Genomic DNA, 17,185 nt, shown 5'->3' with positions numbered 1-17,185 from the left:
TGCCGTGATGGACTCGCTGGACTGCAAAACTAATGACAAAAGTAGTGTTTATCCAAAACACTTATGTGGTTCGAAAGATGGATGATAAACGTTTTTACTCAGCTTGTGCTAAACGGCTCCTGCATTGTTAATAGTCCTATTATGCCATATTTACATACATGTTAGCTTCATGCTGTGACAGAAAAGGAATGTGTCAGCTATAAAGATTATTACGTTGTCATTGTTGGCTAATAATGAGCAGCCATCACTACTACCTAAAGGAGAAAGCGGGCGCTGTGTCCATCAGCGAGTAGAGCCGAGGGATGTGATGGAGGTGATGGTTTGAGATCATCTCACTTTCCGAGCCGCCGGTAGTTAACCCCATCTAACATTTCAAGTACAAAACCAACGACCGAAGGAAAGAACACTAGCGACCTCGAGCAATTTAGCGGCAAGGGGCACGCTATGCGGAAAGATCACTCGCTAACCCGCTTCAACTCCCAAGATCAAATCTATTATCGCAAGCAGTTGGAAAATGGACTGTCAGAAGTGCGTGTGCTGATGTCGGACTTCCTGCAGGGAAAAGCCACCGTCAACTCTTGAAGGAAGTCGACTGTCTGAGAATGAATGGTTGGCAGTGCGATGGGAAGTGATGGGCTGGGAAAGGGCAAGAGGAGTCATGCAGAACCTACTCAAGCAGGTCCTTTCTAATTTCTACCGGATTTGGTCTCGGAATGGAGACATGCGACGTGATCAAATTCCTTGAAAAAGACTAATGGTCAAGGTGATGCGGCCGGGCTGATCGGTCGGACACATACCTGGTCCAAACCGACCAAGACTCAAATGTATGACTTAGGATTACTTTTGGGCAAATTGAGAAAGACCGATATGAAATGAACCGAAAAACCCAAATCCTTTTTGGATAGGACATGGTCGCTGGGGCATGGTTGTGTGTAGAAGTCTTGTCCTAAGTGCCAAATGATTTTTAGGCCTCGTCGATTTCAGTATTTATAAAGGCGAGCTCACTGTTGAGAAGGCTGAAAACGATTTTCGCCGTATTTTGTTTTAGAAAAAAAAAACAATCCATATGGGCAAATGCTCGGCCATCCCAATCAACAATGTCCGTACCCAAAAAGTGAAAAAGGGAAATGTGGCGCAACACTAGAGGGCGAGTGCCGCTATTGCTTCGAAAAGAGGCTTCTCAAGGACGCCAGTCCTACGAAGCCTCGGAGTCAGGATAAGCAAAGAGAAGGCGGTTCTGTATATAAGACGGACATCAAGACAGCTCCAGGTGCTACAAGGGGAAATATACTGCAATTCTTACGATGAAAGCCGTGTGTCCGATGCCGAAAAGCGTGTAGTAAATTACTGACGAACGCAGAGTGAGGATAGCATGGGCAAAGAGGACAATGCCGAAAGCAAAGATCTTGTTTGCCACGATGAAGGTAACGTGCCCATGAGTGACGAAGTAGGCGAATCGCCAATGGATTGCACAGGATTGAACGAGAGGGGCTAGTCATGTTGTGATCCCTAATAGAGGGTTGCTGACGGGCCTCCGACGAAGTCAGGGTCATCGATTTTCGTACAGCAATGGTACCAACTCCCAGACTACTTTAATAGGCTCAGTCCAGCTTAGTATTATTACATCTACGGTGAAAAAGGAAGTCTTAACCCAATTAACGCGGGATTCTGTATTCGACAGATTAATTGATATTGCAGGTGTAAATATTCCGAGAGCTTATACGCGAGGAGGATGACGTAAATTCCCCGCATATACAGTTTTGTATGGATTTGGGTGGGGGGGGGGTTAACACTAAGGATCAGCGCTGGTGAGATAGACGGGTGTTTTCAGGCATAGTAAATACAGTATACGCGGTGAAGAGGTATGAAAATTCAGTTCCCAACCATTTTATCCCCCCCACCTAGCTGCCACTCATTTTTTTAAAAGATGGACGTGCTGGACGGTGTGGATACGAAGAAATTCAAGAAGCTGTGGAGTCAGCTCGTAAAGGACGGCTGGGAGGCAAGGCCGCCGACGGGGCTGAACGTCGAGCACACGTACGTAAAGCCTGGTGTGAAGGGCAAGCTTCGCAAGGATCGCGTCAATGCGGACTACTTTTGTGGTACGATGATTGGTATATTCTATTGGTAAATGTGTGTACTAAATGTGCATGATTTCTAGGGATGAAAAGCCTATGGTAGTACGCATGTCGTTCCGGTTTAGTAGAACCAGTCGTCTACGCGCTTCCTGTACCCGTTGGGCGGCCGCCAATGGGGAAACAAGCGGCGTACACAGCAGCGCAGCGCAACTACCGACGGCAGCACCAGAACGCGACGAACATTCAGATCTAGGTGGTCAATTTGGCGGTGTTACTTCTGCGGCTGCAGCACAAGGGGCTGACGGTGCTACTCCTGTGGCTGCAGCACAAGGATCTGACGGTGTAATTCATGCGGCTACAGAACAAGGTGGTGAGCCTGGCGGTGTAACTCCTGTGGCTACAGAGCAAGGTGGTGGGTCTGGCGGTGTTACTCCTGTGGCTACAGAGCAAGGTGGTGGGCATGGCGGTGTTACTCCTGTGGCTACAGAAAAATGTCATCAGTGTGGTCACAGTTCTCCGTCTGGTACAGAACCAGCTAGACGACCAGATCACAGTAACAGTTCTCGTACGGAAGCGATCGCTTCGGATGATGATTCCATAACCGATGTCAGCGAGGAGGCCAAGACGGACGATGGACCAGACGATCTGACAGCCTTTGATCGTGATAACTTCATGGATACTATGCGTGTGGAGAATCTAGTCCCCTCTCCTGCCCTGGACGATGATAACGTTGGGAGCGAAACCTTCTCAGTTAGTAATGATTCAGACGAGGAAAATTCTGCTTTCTGCGACTTTGATCCTGATCTGGAGGAAAAAATGGACGAAGTCGAATCTGATTCCGACTTTGAAGACGAAGGTGAAGATTTTCAGCAGGACGACGACGAAATGAAAGGGATCGAGTTGATCAAGATAATTGCGGTATGTCTGTCGTCTACAGAATACGAGTTTCCATAGACTAACTTTTTCTGTATTGATATGCTATAGCTGATTTGAAGTTGAACAAGGCGACTTTATACAGTGAAAGGTGGGGACTCACCAGACTTCCATTCTGGAATGGGTGGCGTGGACACCCACGACCAGATCCGTCTTCAGCGGTATTCGATACAGCGTTGCGTGGCATTCAAGAAATACTACCGCCAAATATTTCTGGCCTTCATAGATATGGCACTCGTCAATGCCTTCACTCTTTACAAGATAGTAATGAAGCGGAAAGATAAGCGTGCGCCCACGCACGCGGAGTACATGCGGCAGCTTCACGTGGAGTTACTTGCAGTTACCGCTATAAGCTTCCGTGTCAACCGACACGCAGAAGATCTGGCGAGTGTGCCGACCGGAAATCTTGACCACGTGCTGCGCAGCACTGATGAACTATACAAGGCTAAATCCGGCAAGAGCAAAGGGAAGAGCAAAAGCCGACAGCAACTCTGCAAGGAATTCTCGGCGCTGAGCCCACCCAAGGTGAAAAGCTTTGAGAGCAGGTTCTACTGTCGTGAATGATCGGAGGCTCTTGAAGGATATATTTCATTGTGTAACACGGTTCGGCGCTCGGAAATTGGGAATACATTGGCATGCAGCCAAATATGGTACGGATCGTGGGGTAGTGGGCTGCTACTCCGGCACATCTGCAAGGGCGAATTCGCATACGGAAGCGAAAGGTGGAGGAACTTAGTGAGGAAGCCAGCGATTACGAGTAGCATATGCACTAATAGCAAACCTGGTGTGGTGTTGAAAGAATGAGGTCTGGCACACGCCGACTTCTTCCGCTCTTCTTGCGCTCACCAAACTTCGACCGGTTCCATCCTACTACTTCCTGCTAAGTCTAGAACTGGTCGAAAATTTGGTGAGCGCACTCCATCACCTCGTGCTCACCACCGCTAAACCACGGCGACGCAGCGACGCATTTGGAGAAGTCTGATCACTTTGAGCAGGATTCCAACACAGAGAGGGTTGCGCATCGCGCCATATGCGAACTTGCCCAATTGCGAGCGTAAGATTTTCCACGTGATGGATACATTGTAGATACTTTGTTCACATGCGCAGCATTTTTGCGTCTGTTCGCAACGTCTATCACGTCAAGGGCTTGGAACAGATAAATTGTTGCGATCTTCCAGCCATAGTTTAACCAAGTAATTCCCTTGTTCTGTCTAATACAGAATATTTCCCCGCGTTTATTGGGTTAATACGGAATGAAGAAGCATATGGCAACCAGCGCGATAGTAATTTGCTTTACCCGTATTACTTGGCAAGGCAGGGCTACAATCGAAATCGGGGATTATTTTTTAAAAAAGGATTAAGATTGGTGTCGATTCCCTGTAAGTATGCTTGGCTCTAGAATTTTCAACGAACCAGTATGCGTGGAATTTATGTTGGACAAATCATGTGACTTGCGGAAAACTAAGCGTTTTGCTTTGTTTTTACTTAAATAATTGCAATAAAATATTGGTAAACCCTGGCGCAAACCAAGCCTATACGCATGTTTGCATTCTACAGTGAGAAGTTATCTATTCAAACTACATGTAATTTTGTTCAGCAGCTATATAGTTAAAATTTGCCGCTGTTGCAATTGGTGAAGTAAACTACTTGCCGAGTACAAAAAGAACAAAGAAAATGGCTCTCACGGAAAAATTATGAGCTTGATTTTAAGGAATGTTATTCACGACTGGGTCATGTGGGATTTGACCAGTTATTAAAACTAAAATGCAATCAGAAAGAGGTAATGTCTCTAGCGCGATCTTCACGCAGCTGAAAGCCTACCTTTTCTCTGCCAATCATGCACGGAGGTGAAAGACCGCAAGCTGTTCAATCGGAACATGGTGCGAGGAAAAATGCTAAAGATCCACTGCATAAGCTGCAGATGGACACCATCGGAAAGTTAAAAGTGAATGGTCTATACGGTAATTTTGGCTATGCATACACCCTTGCGGAAGTTGATGATGCTACTGCATTCAAATAATACATCGTTCTAAAACGTTTGCAGGAAGTACCGACCGAAATCAAGGAACTGTTAAGGAAATTGTCAGTACAATTCTCTTTCACCGAGAAAAGAATGAAAACCAACGGTGGAATTGTATTTGTAAGTCAACAGGTTTCAAATCTGTGTACAATAATGGTAAAGGATTTTAGAGATCTACGGTCTAGAAGAAAATATGGGTGCAGAAAGAGCGCACCGATCAATAATGGCTGGTATCCGCTGTGCTCTAAAAGGCGCCAAAATGACACCAACGTGGTGGCCGGAGACATTACTGTATTTGGTGGTTGTGACAAACCGTCTTCCCACGATGAGATCAGGAATGAAGTGTTCTTATGAAATTCTCCATAACGTAACGTCTAAAAGTTTAGAATAACATTTGTAGGGGGGACTACGTGTTATTTTAAATGAAAAAAGAAAGGATCAAAAGTTTAGCAGCAGGTCAGTGTTGTGCAAACTTCTCGAACTGTCACCTAACTATAAAGTCCATCGGTTGTTGGAGGTCAAAAATAAAAATTACATTATAGCTAGAGACGTAAACTTTGGCTCTGTGGCAACATTCGCCATAATTGCAGAATCATTTCCAGTTGAGAAGCGATCAATCACTAAAGAAGAAAATAAATAATTTTAAACTAGGAAAACAATATAGAGAAACCGATCGAGCTGACAGAGGTCGACAGCATCGGGGACGCGTTTTGATTTGGCGTCACCAAATTTTATCCGCTCCGAATCGTTTTTTTAGGAGAGTTGAACCTATTGTTTGGCTCGATATGAGCTTAATCGCGTGCTACAATTCTCAGAACCCGTGCCGTAACTTGTTTTTCAGTTTTTATCATAATTTTACTCGTCTTTATTCCAATAATTTCAGTGTATATTTATATATAGGGAAAATGCCAGTTTCATTCTTTTTGGTGATATCTTCACGTGTTCCCCATATTTAATGCAACTGGTTTCCAATTAAGGCATAAAAGGCACGACTGCAATGTGCAAAGAGAGCTTTACTTCTAGGATGCGATCTAGACAGTTCGACCATAATTTAAAACATTTTAATTGGCTTCGGTGTATCCCTCAAGCTAGAGCTGTCGACCCAGTTTCGTGCAGCTTATTCACTTGCTCTTTGAGAGAAGAGCAAATCTAGAAATCGGTGCCTGGACTTTAGAACCGAAGCCCCCAAAACTAATAATCTAAGAAGTGTATAAAATTGTATGGGGAATTAACTCTTAATAGCTCTTACATGCTGGACATCTCAACAGTCTGGGTCCAGAACTCTCGCATCTCCATGGAGTAAAGACGGGACCACCCGAGCGGAGGGGATGGTTCTGGCATTTTTTCGACAAGTAGTACCGGACGCACAAATTCGAGCGGACTAGTGGGAGGGTTCAAACTAGAAAGATTGAAAGTCATGAAAACAAATGGGATTGATAGCTTTCATACTCTACGAGCCCCTGCGTGTCCCAAGCACGCCTTTTCAAATGATGGCATCGATTGTTTACTTTCAACATGCTGAGAGCGGGAGCTTGAGGATGACTTTCCATGAAGTCATCAGCGCCCTCGTCAATATTTTGTGGAACCATATTTGTCGTGAAAAGCCCTTTGGGAACGGCAGTCACAAAAATAAACACCCATCAATCGTCGGGTTATTCAGTATTATTGTTGGACGTCGTATGTACACGTGTATTTTTTGTGGAGGAAGATCTTTGTGATGCTTGCGGCAGAATTGATGTGACAATTTCAGATCCGAACTTGAAAGTGATTATTATCAATACAAAAAAGGATGGAATTTAACACCTCTAAAAAAAGGATGCTTTTCAATAGTGAAAAGGTGGTATTGATGTACTATGTCCCGTTTATATGTATTACAGCTGTGTGTTGCAATAATATTGAGACGGCGCGAAACGAAAAGACGCTTACAAACCTAAGTACGAATCGCGTTTTAGGCACATCATTCGAAAGAGGAGGATCTCAACTTTCAAATGATGCCTTCAGACTTCTAAGAAATTAAATGGTGAAGGAGCTCGAGTCCACCAAAAAAGTTGCCTCCCAGAAGGACAAACAAAAGAATTTTTTTTTACTCTTCTTGTGTAGTTAACGTATCCGCATCGTTTGAGCCTATTCCCGCGTCCTAATTCGACTTCCTTCTGCTTCAATTTACCAGTTGGGGCCCAATTTGAGGGGATATTTTTATTTGTTTTGGGTACTTACAGCCTATTTTAAAAACAAATGGGTACGGGCTAGAAGGATCATATCATTTTGCTGCTAACATTTAGTGCCTTTGTGGGCCTACAGTTCTTTCCTGGCACGCTTGCGTGTTTGTTTGAAGGTTTTAGGCTGGGCTGTGCTGTCCGTAGCTACATCCATGCAAGTCTTTCTGGTACTCTAACCCATATAAAAGTTCATAGTAAATCAGAATGATCTTAGAATCCTTGGTGAAGCAGAATGATTCTTGTGTACAAACCTCATAGCTTTAGCTGCAGAAGTGTGAACACCAAGCTCTTCGGTGAGTTCTGCAGTGACCTGAGAGCGCATACGTACGTACAATATAGAACAGAAGTCGCACACGTTGTTGCGAGGAGATCGGATTCGAATGAGGGCACAATGTTTCTGTAAAAGCTGTCGGGAAGTTGATGGTCGAGGTTCTTTCACCTTCAAGTCGTTCTCCGCCACGTAGTTGTGCATCGCATTGTAGAGTTGGTCCCAGGTGAAGTAGGCAGGGAGCAGCGTATAGTTCTCGTCAGTATATTTCTTGCGGACCGCTCCGTCAACCGTCTTCTGCGCTCGAACTCTAACCGGGACGACGTCTCCCAGAGTCTTGGCGAACATTCGAAACCAGTTCACCAATGTCAATCGAAGCGGCGTTAATGCTGAGCTGGCCCCGGTGTGTGTTGACGGAGAAAGCACCTCTCTTTATCTGTCGTCGGTAGCGCGTGATTGTTGCCGTGGAGATCCCATACACGGCGCACCATGAATCCCGACACACACGCTCTATTAGCGGTAAATAAAACGAGAAGACTTGCCGTTCACCACTCCCACGACGACGTACTGAGGTGTCTGTCTGATCAACATCGCCAGCGAGGTCAGGATGCTCTGCTTCTTTTCATGCGTAGTCATTTGCCCCAAAGAGCACAGATATTTTTCAAGATCAGCTGCCTTGCCTTGAAGGCACTTCTCCGTGCAATGATCTTGCTGAATCAAACTCGTAACTTGCTCCCGAAGTTGGTCATCAGACCAAAGGTCCTACCCTCCACTGAGAAGTCCTCAACAGACTCTACGTCTGAATGATCCTGTAAGGCGTCCTCCAAGGCATCGTCAACGTCTTCAGCACTCGAAACGTCACTTGATTCGCCTGATATTGGCTTCCACACACTGTCATCTGATCCTTCACCGCCGGTTGCGTCCGGGTCAGGTAGAAGAGAGCCCAGTAGATTCCTGTCATAATGCCGAAGCGCAGTGTTTGTTCTTGTAGTGGCGTCGCTGGCCACAACCGAAGTGCTAGAAGAGTTTGTGCTGGTGCTCATCGTGCTCGTTCTAATAGATACACCACCAAAAAATGGGTCCGTTTGGAAAAACGCCTTTACTGAAAAATTCGTTTAATTACGTTTTTGAGTGGTCAATCTTTAAAGCCGTTTATCTCGATAACTCTAAATGGTTCGTAAGGATCAGTTCGTTTCGCGCCGTCTCAAATATTGATATTTTTAGACATCCTGGTATGACACGAGACGGCGCATTCACCAACGGATGGCTGAACCGCAGTCATGAGCGACGATGAACAAGATCCAGAGGTCTCACCGCCTGAGGGTGATACTGCTAACGTCGCACAGAGTTCATTTCGGTTTATCTCAGCACATGTTACAGAAGATGCTGCTGTTACTGCGCTACATGGTATCGATACATCTGAATACAACCATCTACGCACGCATGAGCCGTCAGAACGTCGCAAAAGTGTTTACACATGCATTTCGCATGAGGCGTGCTCTCGTCGCATATGGATCCTTAAGATTGCAGAGTTCAGCTCTACTGATTCCACAACGACTTCTTCATACGAAGCTATCCATAACCAGTCGCTAATGCACCAAAAGAGATCTGGTAATGACGTGCAGATAAAACCAGAGGTGGATAGCATTCTTCAAGGTGGAGCAGGTCCAAAACGATGCGTACTTCTACTACAGAAGAAACATAAATTTGACCCAACCATGTTAGCCAAGATTCCAGACGAAATCAAATTGAAGAACAGAAAAACCAGTCTGAAGAAGAAACTAAAAAAACAACTGGGCGGTTGAGTTCAACAATGATGCTAGGGAATTGTTGGAAGTGGATCAATTGGCTGCGCTGATTAACAAGTGCCATTACGAAGGGCTTAACGTTACAGCGCGTCTTTTCTAGTCGAAGCGTGACTCACGAGGAGGATGCCCGGTTTGCATTAATATCAGAAAAAGTGCATTTGGACGCAGCCATCAACCAGAGGCGCGTGATGTCTGATTTTATAAGACCATATGTCGCATGTAATGCACCTCAGCGGTCCGCACAAGAATAAGTATTGCAGATCACGGTGACATCCCGTTGACGTTGGAGCCTGTTCTTCAGCGTTGTATTCCAGCAATGTAAATTCAGATTGGATACTTTGGAGGTATTTTCCCGCTGCCTGTGTACGGACTGAACTCGGCAGATTATTTCAACTCAAACTTACTTATGTACAGCTTTGTGCTTGTCGATGTAAGCAATGACATAAGGAATGTATTGGTCTCCGACGAGCGAGCTTAAGAAAAGGGGAAGATGCTTTGTGTAGTCTACGTCTCATGTATCCCATCGGATTTGCAAAACGTATTAGTCCACAAGACAAGATATTCCTCACTTTCTACTCCAAGTTCTGGACAGCCGTAGGCTAGAATAACTCTTGTGCGCTTTTTATGTTCAATGCAATGCTGTCATTGGTGCTTTATTAAAAGGTTGTTCATCTCTATCGGCTCACGGGTCATTCTCACAATGCAGCCGACCGCGTGGTTGCGTGATGCCGAAGTATAGTAAAATTAGTAAATATTCACTGTCCAGGGCAGATCGTCGCTAAGATGAATGAAACATAGTCAGTGCATGTCGATCATCGCAGAAAAGATCGACCTTACTCCTGTGGTTGGGAAAATTTAACATCCGAGTACTTTATACGGATGCCGACTGGCTACAAAAACAGGTACATTTTCGATATTGATAATGGTATAACACCATCAGGCATCTCGCCACAACAGCACGGCAGGATACCGAAACATTTTCCCTGATTGTGGATGATGGCCCATTTTTAGTTAGAAAAAAACATTCCTTGCTGATCTTTTTGGGTCTGGTATTAGTATCGATGCTGCTTCAGTGAATGATGTGAAACAGCAACGTCAGTCGGGGCTAGCACTGACGCAGATTAAAAGCCGTTGCCGCTCAAGTATTTTTCGATCCTAGCAGAGCACATTGATTATTACCTTGTTTTGGCGGAGAGGACAACTGTTACCAAAGCGAACTCGATGTTAGAAAGTGGTGCAAAGAGAAAGGCTGCTGTTGGTGTCACTGCTCCGACAAAAACGCCTGTAGAAAAGTCAACCAAGACGCCGGTGCACACTAAAAGCCCAACAATTTAATCGTTTTTCAGGCCTTTAAGAACCACAATTTATCCATTTATCAGATGCAACAGACATGTCAGGTAAAGCAACAATTGCCATCGGTAATTCAGGCCCACCAATATCTCCAGCAACAGCTCGCAGTACCAGTACGACCATACAGCAAACGCAAACAGCAACTTGTGAGATTTGACAGACTCGTCGCTCCAGCACAGGAATGATTGCAGTGTACACCTGTATAACTTTATTAAAATCGGCATACATCTTAGTAGGTTTTGCGAGCACCGGTTTTTTTACACTTGTATTAAGGCTGTTTGTAGTACTGAGCCCACACCACGAGCAAAAGTATTATACTACAAAAGGAAGTGTCTATCATGTGCGAGCAAATCGCAGCTCAGCCATTCGACTACATATGATTAGTGGGCTCACTAATGTACCTAGTTAAAGAGACTAGGCCTACTTTAGCAAGCGCTGTGAGGGAGCTAAGTAAGTGCCTATCTTGCTTTAATTAGGACCACTGGAGAGCAGCTCAGCGAGTACTAAATTACTTGAAAGGAACGTCACAATATGGTTTATTATGCAGTGAAAGTACTACTACTTCGATTGAGCTATGTACACACGCGAGGAAAGGTGTATCACTGTTACATATTGTATTACTTCGTAGTATAATACGAACGATATGTTAGCACATACTCCCCCGGAGCCAACACAGTTTAAAAAAAAGGTTATAGACCTGGGTACAAGGGATTTTAAAAAGGGATACCTCAAATAATGGGTATCGTGCCTAGAGTAAAGAGGCAAGCAGCAGATACACCGCATTGCAAGATCAAAGTGAATATATCAGATAGGTAGTACAAATTCAAATTGAAGTTGACAATACCAACAGAAAATTAAAGGAAATAGGTACGGGCAAATGCTGATTATATTAAAGTGCTACATGTCAGCTGTAAGGGCTACCTAGCCCTAAGATTTAAATTTTGGCATGTTCATGCTATTAGCTCGTTTTGACCCCAGTATTTGTTAACCCAGTTTGAAGTTCACTTTAATATCTGACTCCCTCCTTTGGTGCATCTGCACAAACGCTTTCCGAATGTGCTCGATTGGTTTTGGCATATTTTGTTGAGCAATGCCTGCAAGGCGGTGTAAGAGAAATTGTGTGTTTGAACATAAGTTGCACCCGAGCTCCCGACACCACTCACCCAGCACCTCGAAATTGACTCCCTTGCCCTCAATCACCTCCAACAAGAGCGGGGGGGTTTGACCTAATGACCCTAACCAACTCCAATAACTCTACGTCGCCCCCGGCTGATGCTGCGGCTCCATCGAGTAGCGATCACACACCGGACGTCGTTGACGCGACGACTGAAGTCGGAGACGGGACGAGCCCGGATTATTACTCTTTAAATTAACCCTTTCGCGGTGCGAGGGCGCATTTTTCGCCCTTTAACACCATTACCAAAACAAGGTGGAAAAAGGGCTTGTAAAAGGGAATTTTGCGCCCTTTTAGCTTTACTCCAACTCTGCCAAACCGTGTTTCATAACTACCAATCGCAGCTGTGAATAGAAAGAGGTTGGGGGTAATTTTGGATCGTCTGGTCATCGCACAGTATTTTATTGCTCCAACGACCGTAATCGGCCCTTTCTACGCGGTCGTGCCATGGATCTAGCGGTCAATTGCCTGACAGCCAGTCACCAGAACATACAAAAGGCAAGACGAATGCACCTATCCGATCTCCCATTTTTCTATAGTGTACTCAAGACTAATGCGCACTACCTTCACAGACACCGAAGATAAGCTGCTGGTGCAGATCGCCTTCCAATTCGAAAGGGAGGGCTTACGAATCACATGGGCCTACGTGGCCCGCCGAATGCAGACCAAGCGGCCGGTCCGTCAACTGCGGCTTCGGCTGGCTAGCCTCAAGCGGACCTACGGAAAGGCGATTAGTGTCTTTCCGCCATGTTATCTCCGCGGCATGCCATCAAGGCGTCTTCTCGGAGCGCTGAGGTCACCACCACCACCACTCCTCATTTTGCAGCAAGTCGTAAAACCAGCATGCGGACCTTCTGCTACTCCGTCAAATTCTCTACTTCTCGGCGGCGATCGCCGCATGCCAGGGTTGTCTGTTTTGGGGATATTTGCATGCCTTTCGTGAGACTGATGACGATAAGTTGGTGGCAATACGCATGGGAGCGCCGCCGGAGGCAGTCAGGTGGCAGCCGACGTGGATCAGGGAAACCAAGACTGCAGAGGTGAGGATACAGGACCCGCAGGCGGCTATATTGCGCGAGATTGCGGGGGATGCCGTCACCCACAGGTGACTCAGGCGAAAAGCGCTTCAGGTGAGTCTCGGATTGTTTGTTCCACAATTGACGTCGGCAAATACTAACCTGTGTGTGTAGGTGCTGGTGTTGGGGGCTGTGGAGATAATCTGGACCCAACTGAAGCTGCCGAAGCCGTGGATATAATTTTCGGAAGTATAAGCGCTCACGACGTTCGCCAGCCCGCTGGGCGCACATATGACAATGCTGGTGAGGTGATACCGTCCGGTGTCACCCTTCTACTTGCTGCCGTCGGACCGCTCGGCGAAGCTGACGTCTTCCTTGACGTTGAAGTTGGTGTTGGCAACGTGCTCGCACAGGTAGCACTTACAACGAAAGTCAGAACGTGCATCGGGATCGAGGTGCGAAGGGACCTCGTCTCCCTTGGACGACGTTGCATGCAGCAGCTACGCAAGCAGTACCCACGGCTCAGTAAGGTGCTTCTCAAGCAAGTCGATGTAAGTGATGTTTCGATGTCACGGCATTCTTCTATTTGCGAAGCCCCCATTGTCTTTGCTAACATCTTTCTATTCGAAGAAGATGCTAAGCTGATTGTTTCGCGAGAGCTAAGCGCAATGCCAGAGGCACGGGTGATCGTTTCAACGTCGCGCTTCTGCCCTAGACATCGATCATCGTGCTCGGAGCCGTACTGCAAGAGTTGGAAACTGGATCATCAACTAGAAGTACAATGTAGCTGGAAGGCTACACCTCATCCCATTTACATATACCGTAAGAAACTTTGATCCATTCTGCTATCTCATACTTGCTTATAATCAGAGTCTTTTCGATGCTCATGAGTGCCGCCACCAAGAGCAAATGCAGCTTCGCCACCCAGTCTGCTTGCGGCAGCAGCAACCCGGCTAGGTGCAGTATCATCACGTCCGACTGTAGCAGTAGCCCATACGTCATGCGAGTCACCACCGATTCCGTGAGCACCGCCGGGCTCATGAGCGTTGCCGTCACTGACTGTACCAGCCGCACCGCCACGTCCGCGGGTGCCATCACCAAGTCTGTGATCATCACCACCTCCATGTCTTCGCGCGTCGTCGCTGACAAGTCGGCGAGCTCCACGGCTATCAGCTGTATGTGCTGCACCACCAAGCCCGCGCCAATCTTCGCTGTCTGTACAAGCAGAAGCACTTAGCCTGCCACCGACTCCGCTAGGATCACCAAGGCTACGTGCGCCGCCGACACCAGCTGCACCACCAAGTCCAAGCCCCCCGTCTCCAAGTCTGCGCGCGTCGTCACGGCCAGGTCCGCGCTCGGCGTCTATGGCATGTCTGGGAGCTCCGCCGCCGCCATCAAGTTCGTGTGTGTTTTCGCCGCTTGTGAGAACGGCACCATGGCCACGTCGGCGGGCTTCACCACCACGTTCACTAGTGCATCCAATTTCGCGAACATCACGACGGGCACCACTAAGTCTGCTAGCCAACACACTTTCAGGCCTATCATCCAAACGGCTGTCGCCGTCTGGTCCAGGCGCAACAAGTCCAGTCGAAAGATTGCCACTGCCAAATGCAACCAACCCTGGCGGAGTATTACCGCTAACCCCGAAAGCAGCAAGACCCTGTGTAGCATCATCTCCTTCGTTGTCAAGTGCGTGAGCGAGGGCACCTCCGAGATCTGCCCCGTACGCAATTTGGCGAGCGGTAGCAGACCGCCTTGCTACTTGAGACCTGGGCTCGTGCGCATCCTTCGACTTGGCGAGTTTGGAGGCAAAATACACCACATCAAACTGCGTCAAGCTTGATTTACACACCATCCCCGTCTTTACCAATACCTTAAAGGGCGAATTTTGCGCCCTTTTAGCTCTTATTGACTTGACCTGTACAGTATAGAAAAATGGGCTTATATGTGCTCCTCGCGAAAGGGTAAGTGTACTGCTATAATAAAAAGTGTAGATCCACCCCAAATGTGGACGGGACCACACACACAGAAACCGGTCACCACCACATTAAAATGAACGACCACCAAAATAGCATGATCACTGCCAAAGTATTGAAGTGTTGTAGATACAGAAATACATAGTTTTACACGCTCATCGCACTGTCGCTTATTTATAATTACGTGGAGACAAAGAAATATAGAGTGAGAACGATGATCTTTTAGATGGAGCATTACAGCTAGATTCATCGGAGTCCGACGTGGAGGACGGCTCTGCATCTCGCCCGCGGCGACCCTGGACTACTATTTGGCGTTCTACAGAACCAGACGCTCTAGAAGGATATCGGTCAGCTCTACCACCACACAGTATCGACAAAAGCAACCCAGTAGGGTGTACGATTAACCATTTAATTGATCAAGACTACGATTTGCACCGATGTGGCCATAAAATGCGCTCACAACTTGCTCTGTGTAAATCTGAGCGCTGCAAGTCACGCCTGCAGCTTGCGGCCGACACTGATACTGATACGCCATTGAACGCGAACGGCATCGGCCCCTGTCGCTACAAGTTCAAAATCTGTCTGTCATCCAGCACGTGTGAGGTGCTTCAACTAGGCAATCATGCGATGGGCACCGATGATTCCCCACCACCAGTAAAGAGCAAGCTTACTCAGCAAATGAAAGATTATATTACGGACAGCATCTGAGCTGGAGAGCAAACTACGGATTCACGTCTACATTCGCTTATCTGTCCACTGGTTGACCAGAATAGTTTCGATGGTCCAGCTCCTACTAGCTCACAAGTATCAGGTTTCGTTAAGAACTGGAGAAGCAAGAATCCTAAAGATTCCATGGCGCCGATGATAGAGCTGTGTGATGGTCACCTCGATGACCAAATTGATATAGAGACGACATCAGACACAATGATCATTTAATGTGAATCTCAATGCGACACGGGGCCCGGTGCAGAAGGAACTGTATCGCACCTTGGTGGCGGATCGGAAGCGTACCCTGTACTGTACTTGTCATTGAACGTTGGACCAGATTATTTTGACATGCCATTTGAATTGGCGAAACTCCTCGAGTTGGCACCAAAATAGAACAAGGAGCCTACGTAAATGTACCTTAGCATCTCGTGCATCTAGTGAGCTATTTGCGTCCTTACTAACATGTCCGAGCCAAGCCCCTCGCAGCAAGAGCTGACGCCAGGCCAGAAGGATTACGTAGTACGGTGCTTTGACTTCATGTCCAAAGCCAAGGAAAATGGCCTCTTCAGAGGGCAGCGAGCCCAAGACCTGGTTGCCGAGTGTCTACAGATAGCACACTGCACTTGACGAGTGCCTACAGAGGCGATAATGAGACCAAGTTTGAGGTCACATCAGCAATTTAGCGGTGCATGTTCCTTATCAGCTATTAAACGTTAACCTCTATTATTTTATATGTGAACTTAACGCGGAAGGAGGCGTGATTACGACCCAGGATAAGGTGCATGTTTAAATAAATATATTTGTTTTTTCCTTGCACTCAAATCGCTACAATCGTGATCGGATTTGCTGCTGTTCAGTTGTGTACTTTCTTGTACTTTCTTGCGCGTATCCATGTGGTTTTGGGAATTGCCCAATGAAATGACCGCCTCAAAGACAGCCCGTTTTCCGTAAACCTGGAGCATCTGGAAAGAGTTTTAAAAAAGTCTTGTACCGCCAGAACGACTGCGAATCAGCTAATTCTGACCACATTTTTGAGATCTACGCCCGATTTTACCCCCTGTTGCTATAGGATTTGGGTTGTTGAATCTTCATAACAGATGGCTACATTCTGGTTCAAGGACTTGTGACGAGTACAATACGGGTATGGATGACCTGTTTACGTCTAATTCGAAGCTACATTGCGGTCCAGACTCATCCCAAATTCATTACAATTTTGCACATTGACAATACGCACAGCATGGTTATAAAGGGCTACTTGGTTTTTGTATTTGGATTTTCGGATCGCGCTGGGCACTTTATTTCAATGGTGTACTTTTGCACTTCGCAGAAACGAGCAATATACATTGGATGGTGCATCAGATACCTGAAGCGTGTGTGCATGGATTGTGCTGGTGTTCAATTTGCACCACAATTTGTAATGATGGATGCTGACAAAGCACAATTTAACGCTTGTGTCACAGAACTACCACACACTGTTGTTTTAATGTGCTGGTTTCATGTGACAAAGAATGTATGGAAGCATTCATGTGAAAAGCGCGTCAGCGAAGGTGACACAAGATCTGTATTTATGGATCTTTATGATATGAACTATGCTAGTGAGCAAGAGTACCCAGTTGTGAAAACCCAAATTCTGAC

At 46.5% G+C, this 17,185-nt stretch overlaps 1 protein-coding gene across 1 annotated transcript; it reads left to right on the top strand.

Annotated features, from left to right (window-relative positions):
* Window positions 1-1,372: 1,372 nt before the first annotated feature.
* PITG_15148 (uncharacterized protein) lies at window positions 1,373-3,993 on the top strand (the record flags this gene model as incomplete). Its single annotated transcript, XM_002898259.1, has 6 exons — window positions 1,373-1,447; window positions 1,928-2,102; window positions 2,182-2,490; window positions 2,845-3,000; window positions 3,097-3,536; window positions 3,811-3,993. The coding sequence occupies 6 exons, from the start codon at window positions 1,373-1,375 to the stop codon at window positions 3,991-3,993; spliced, it is 1,338 nt and encodes a 445-aa protein (XP_002898305.1).
* Between the last annotated feature and the right edge of the window lie 13,192 nt (window positions 3,994-17,185).

The sequence above is a fragment of the Phytophthora infestans genome, genomic scaffold, assembly GCF_000142945.1.
Source record: "Phytophthora infestans T30-4 supercont1.38 genomic scaffold, whole genome shotgun sequence".
Lineage (NCBI taxonomy): Eukaryota > Oomycota > Peronosporomycetes > Peronosporales > Peronosporaceae > Phytophthora > Phytophthora infestans.
This window is presented reverse-complemented; position numbering and strand designations above follow the sequence as displayed.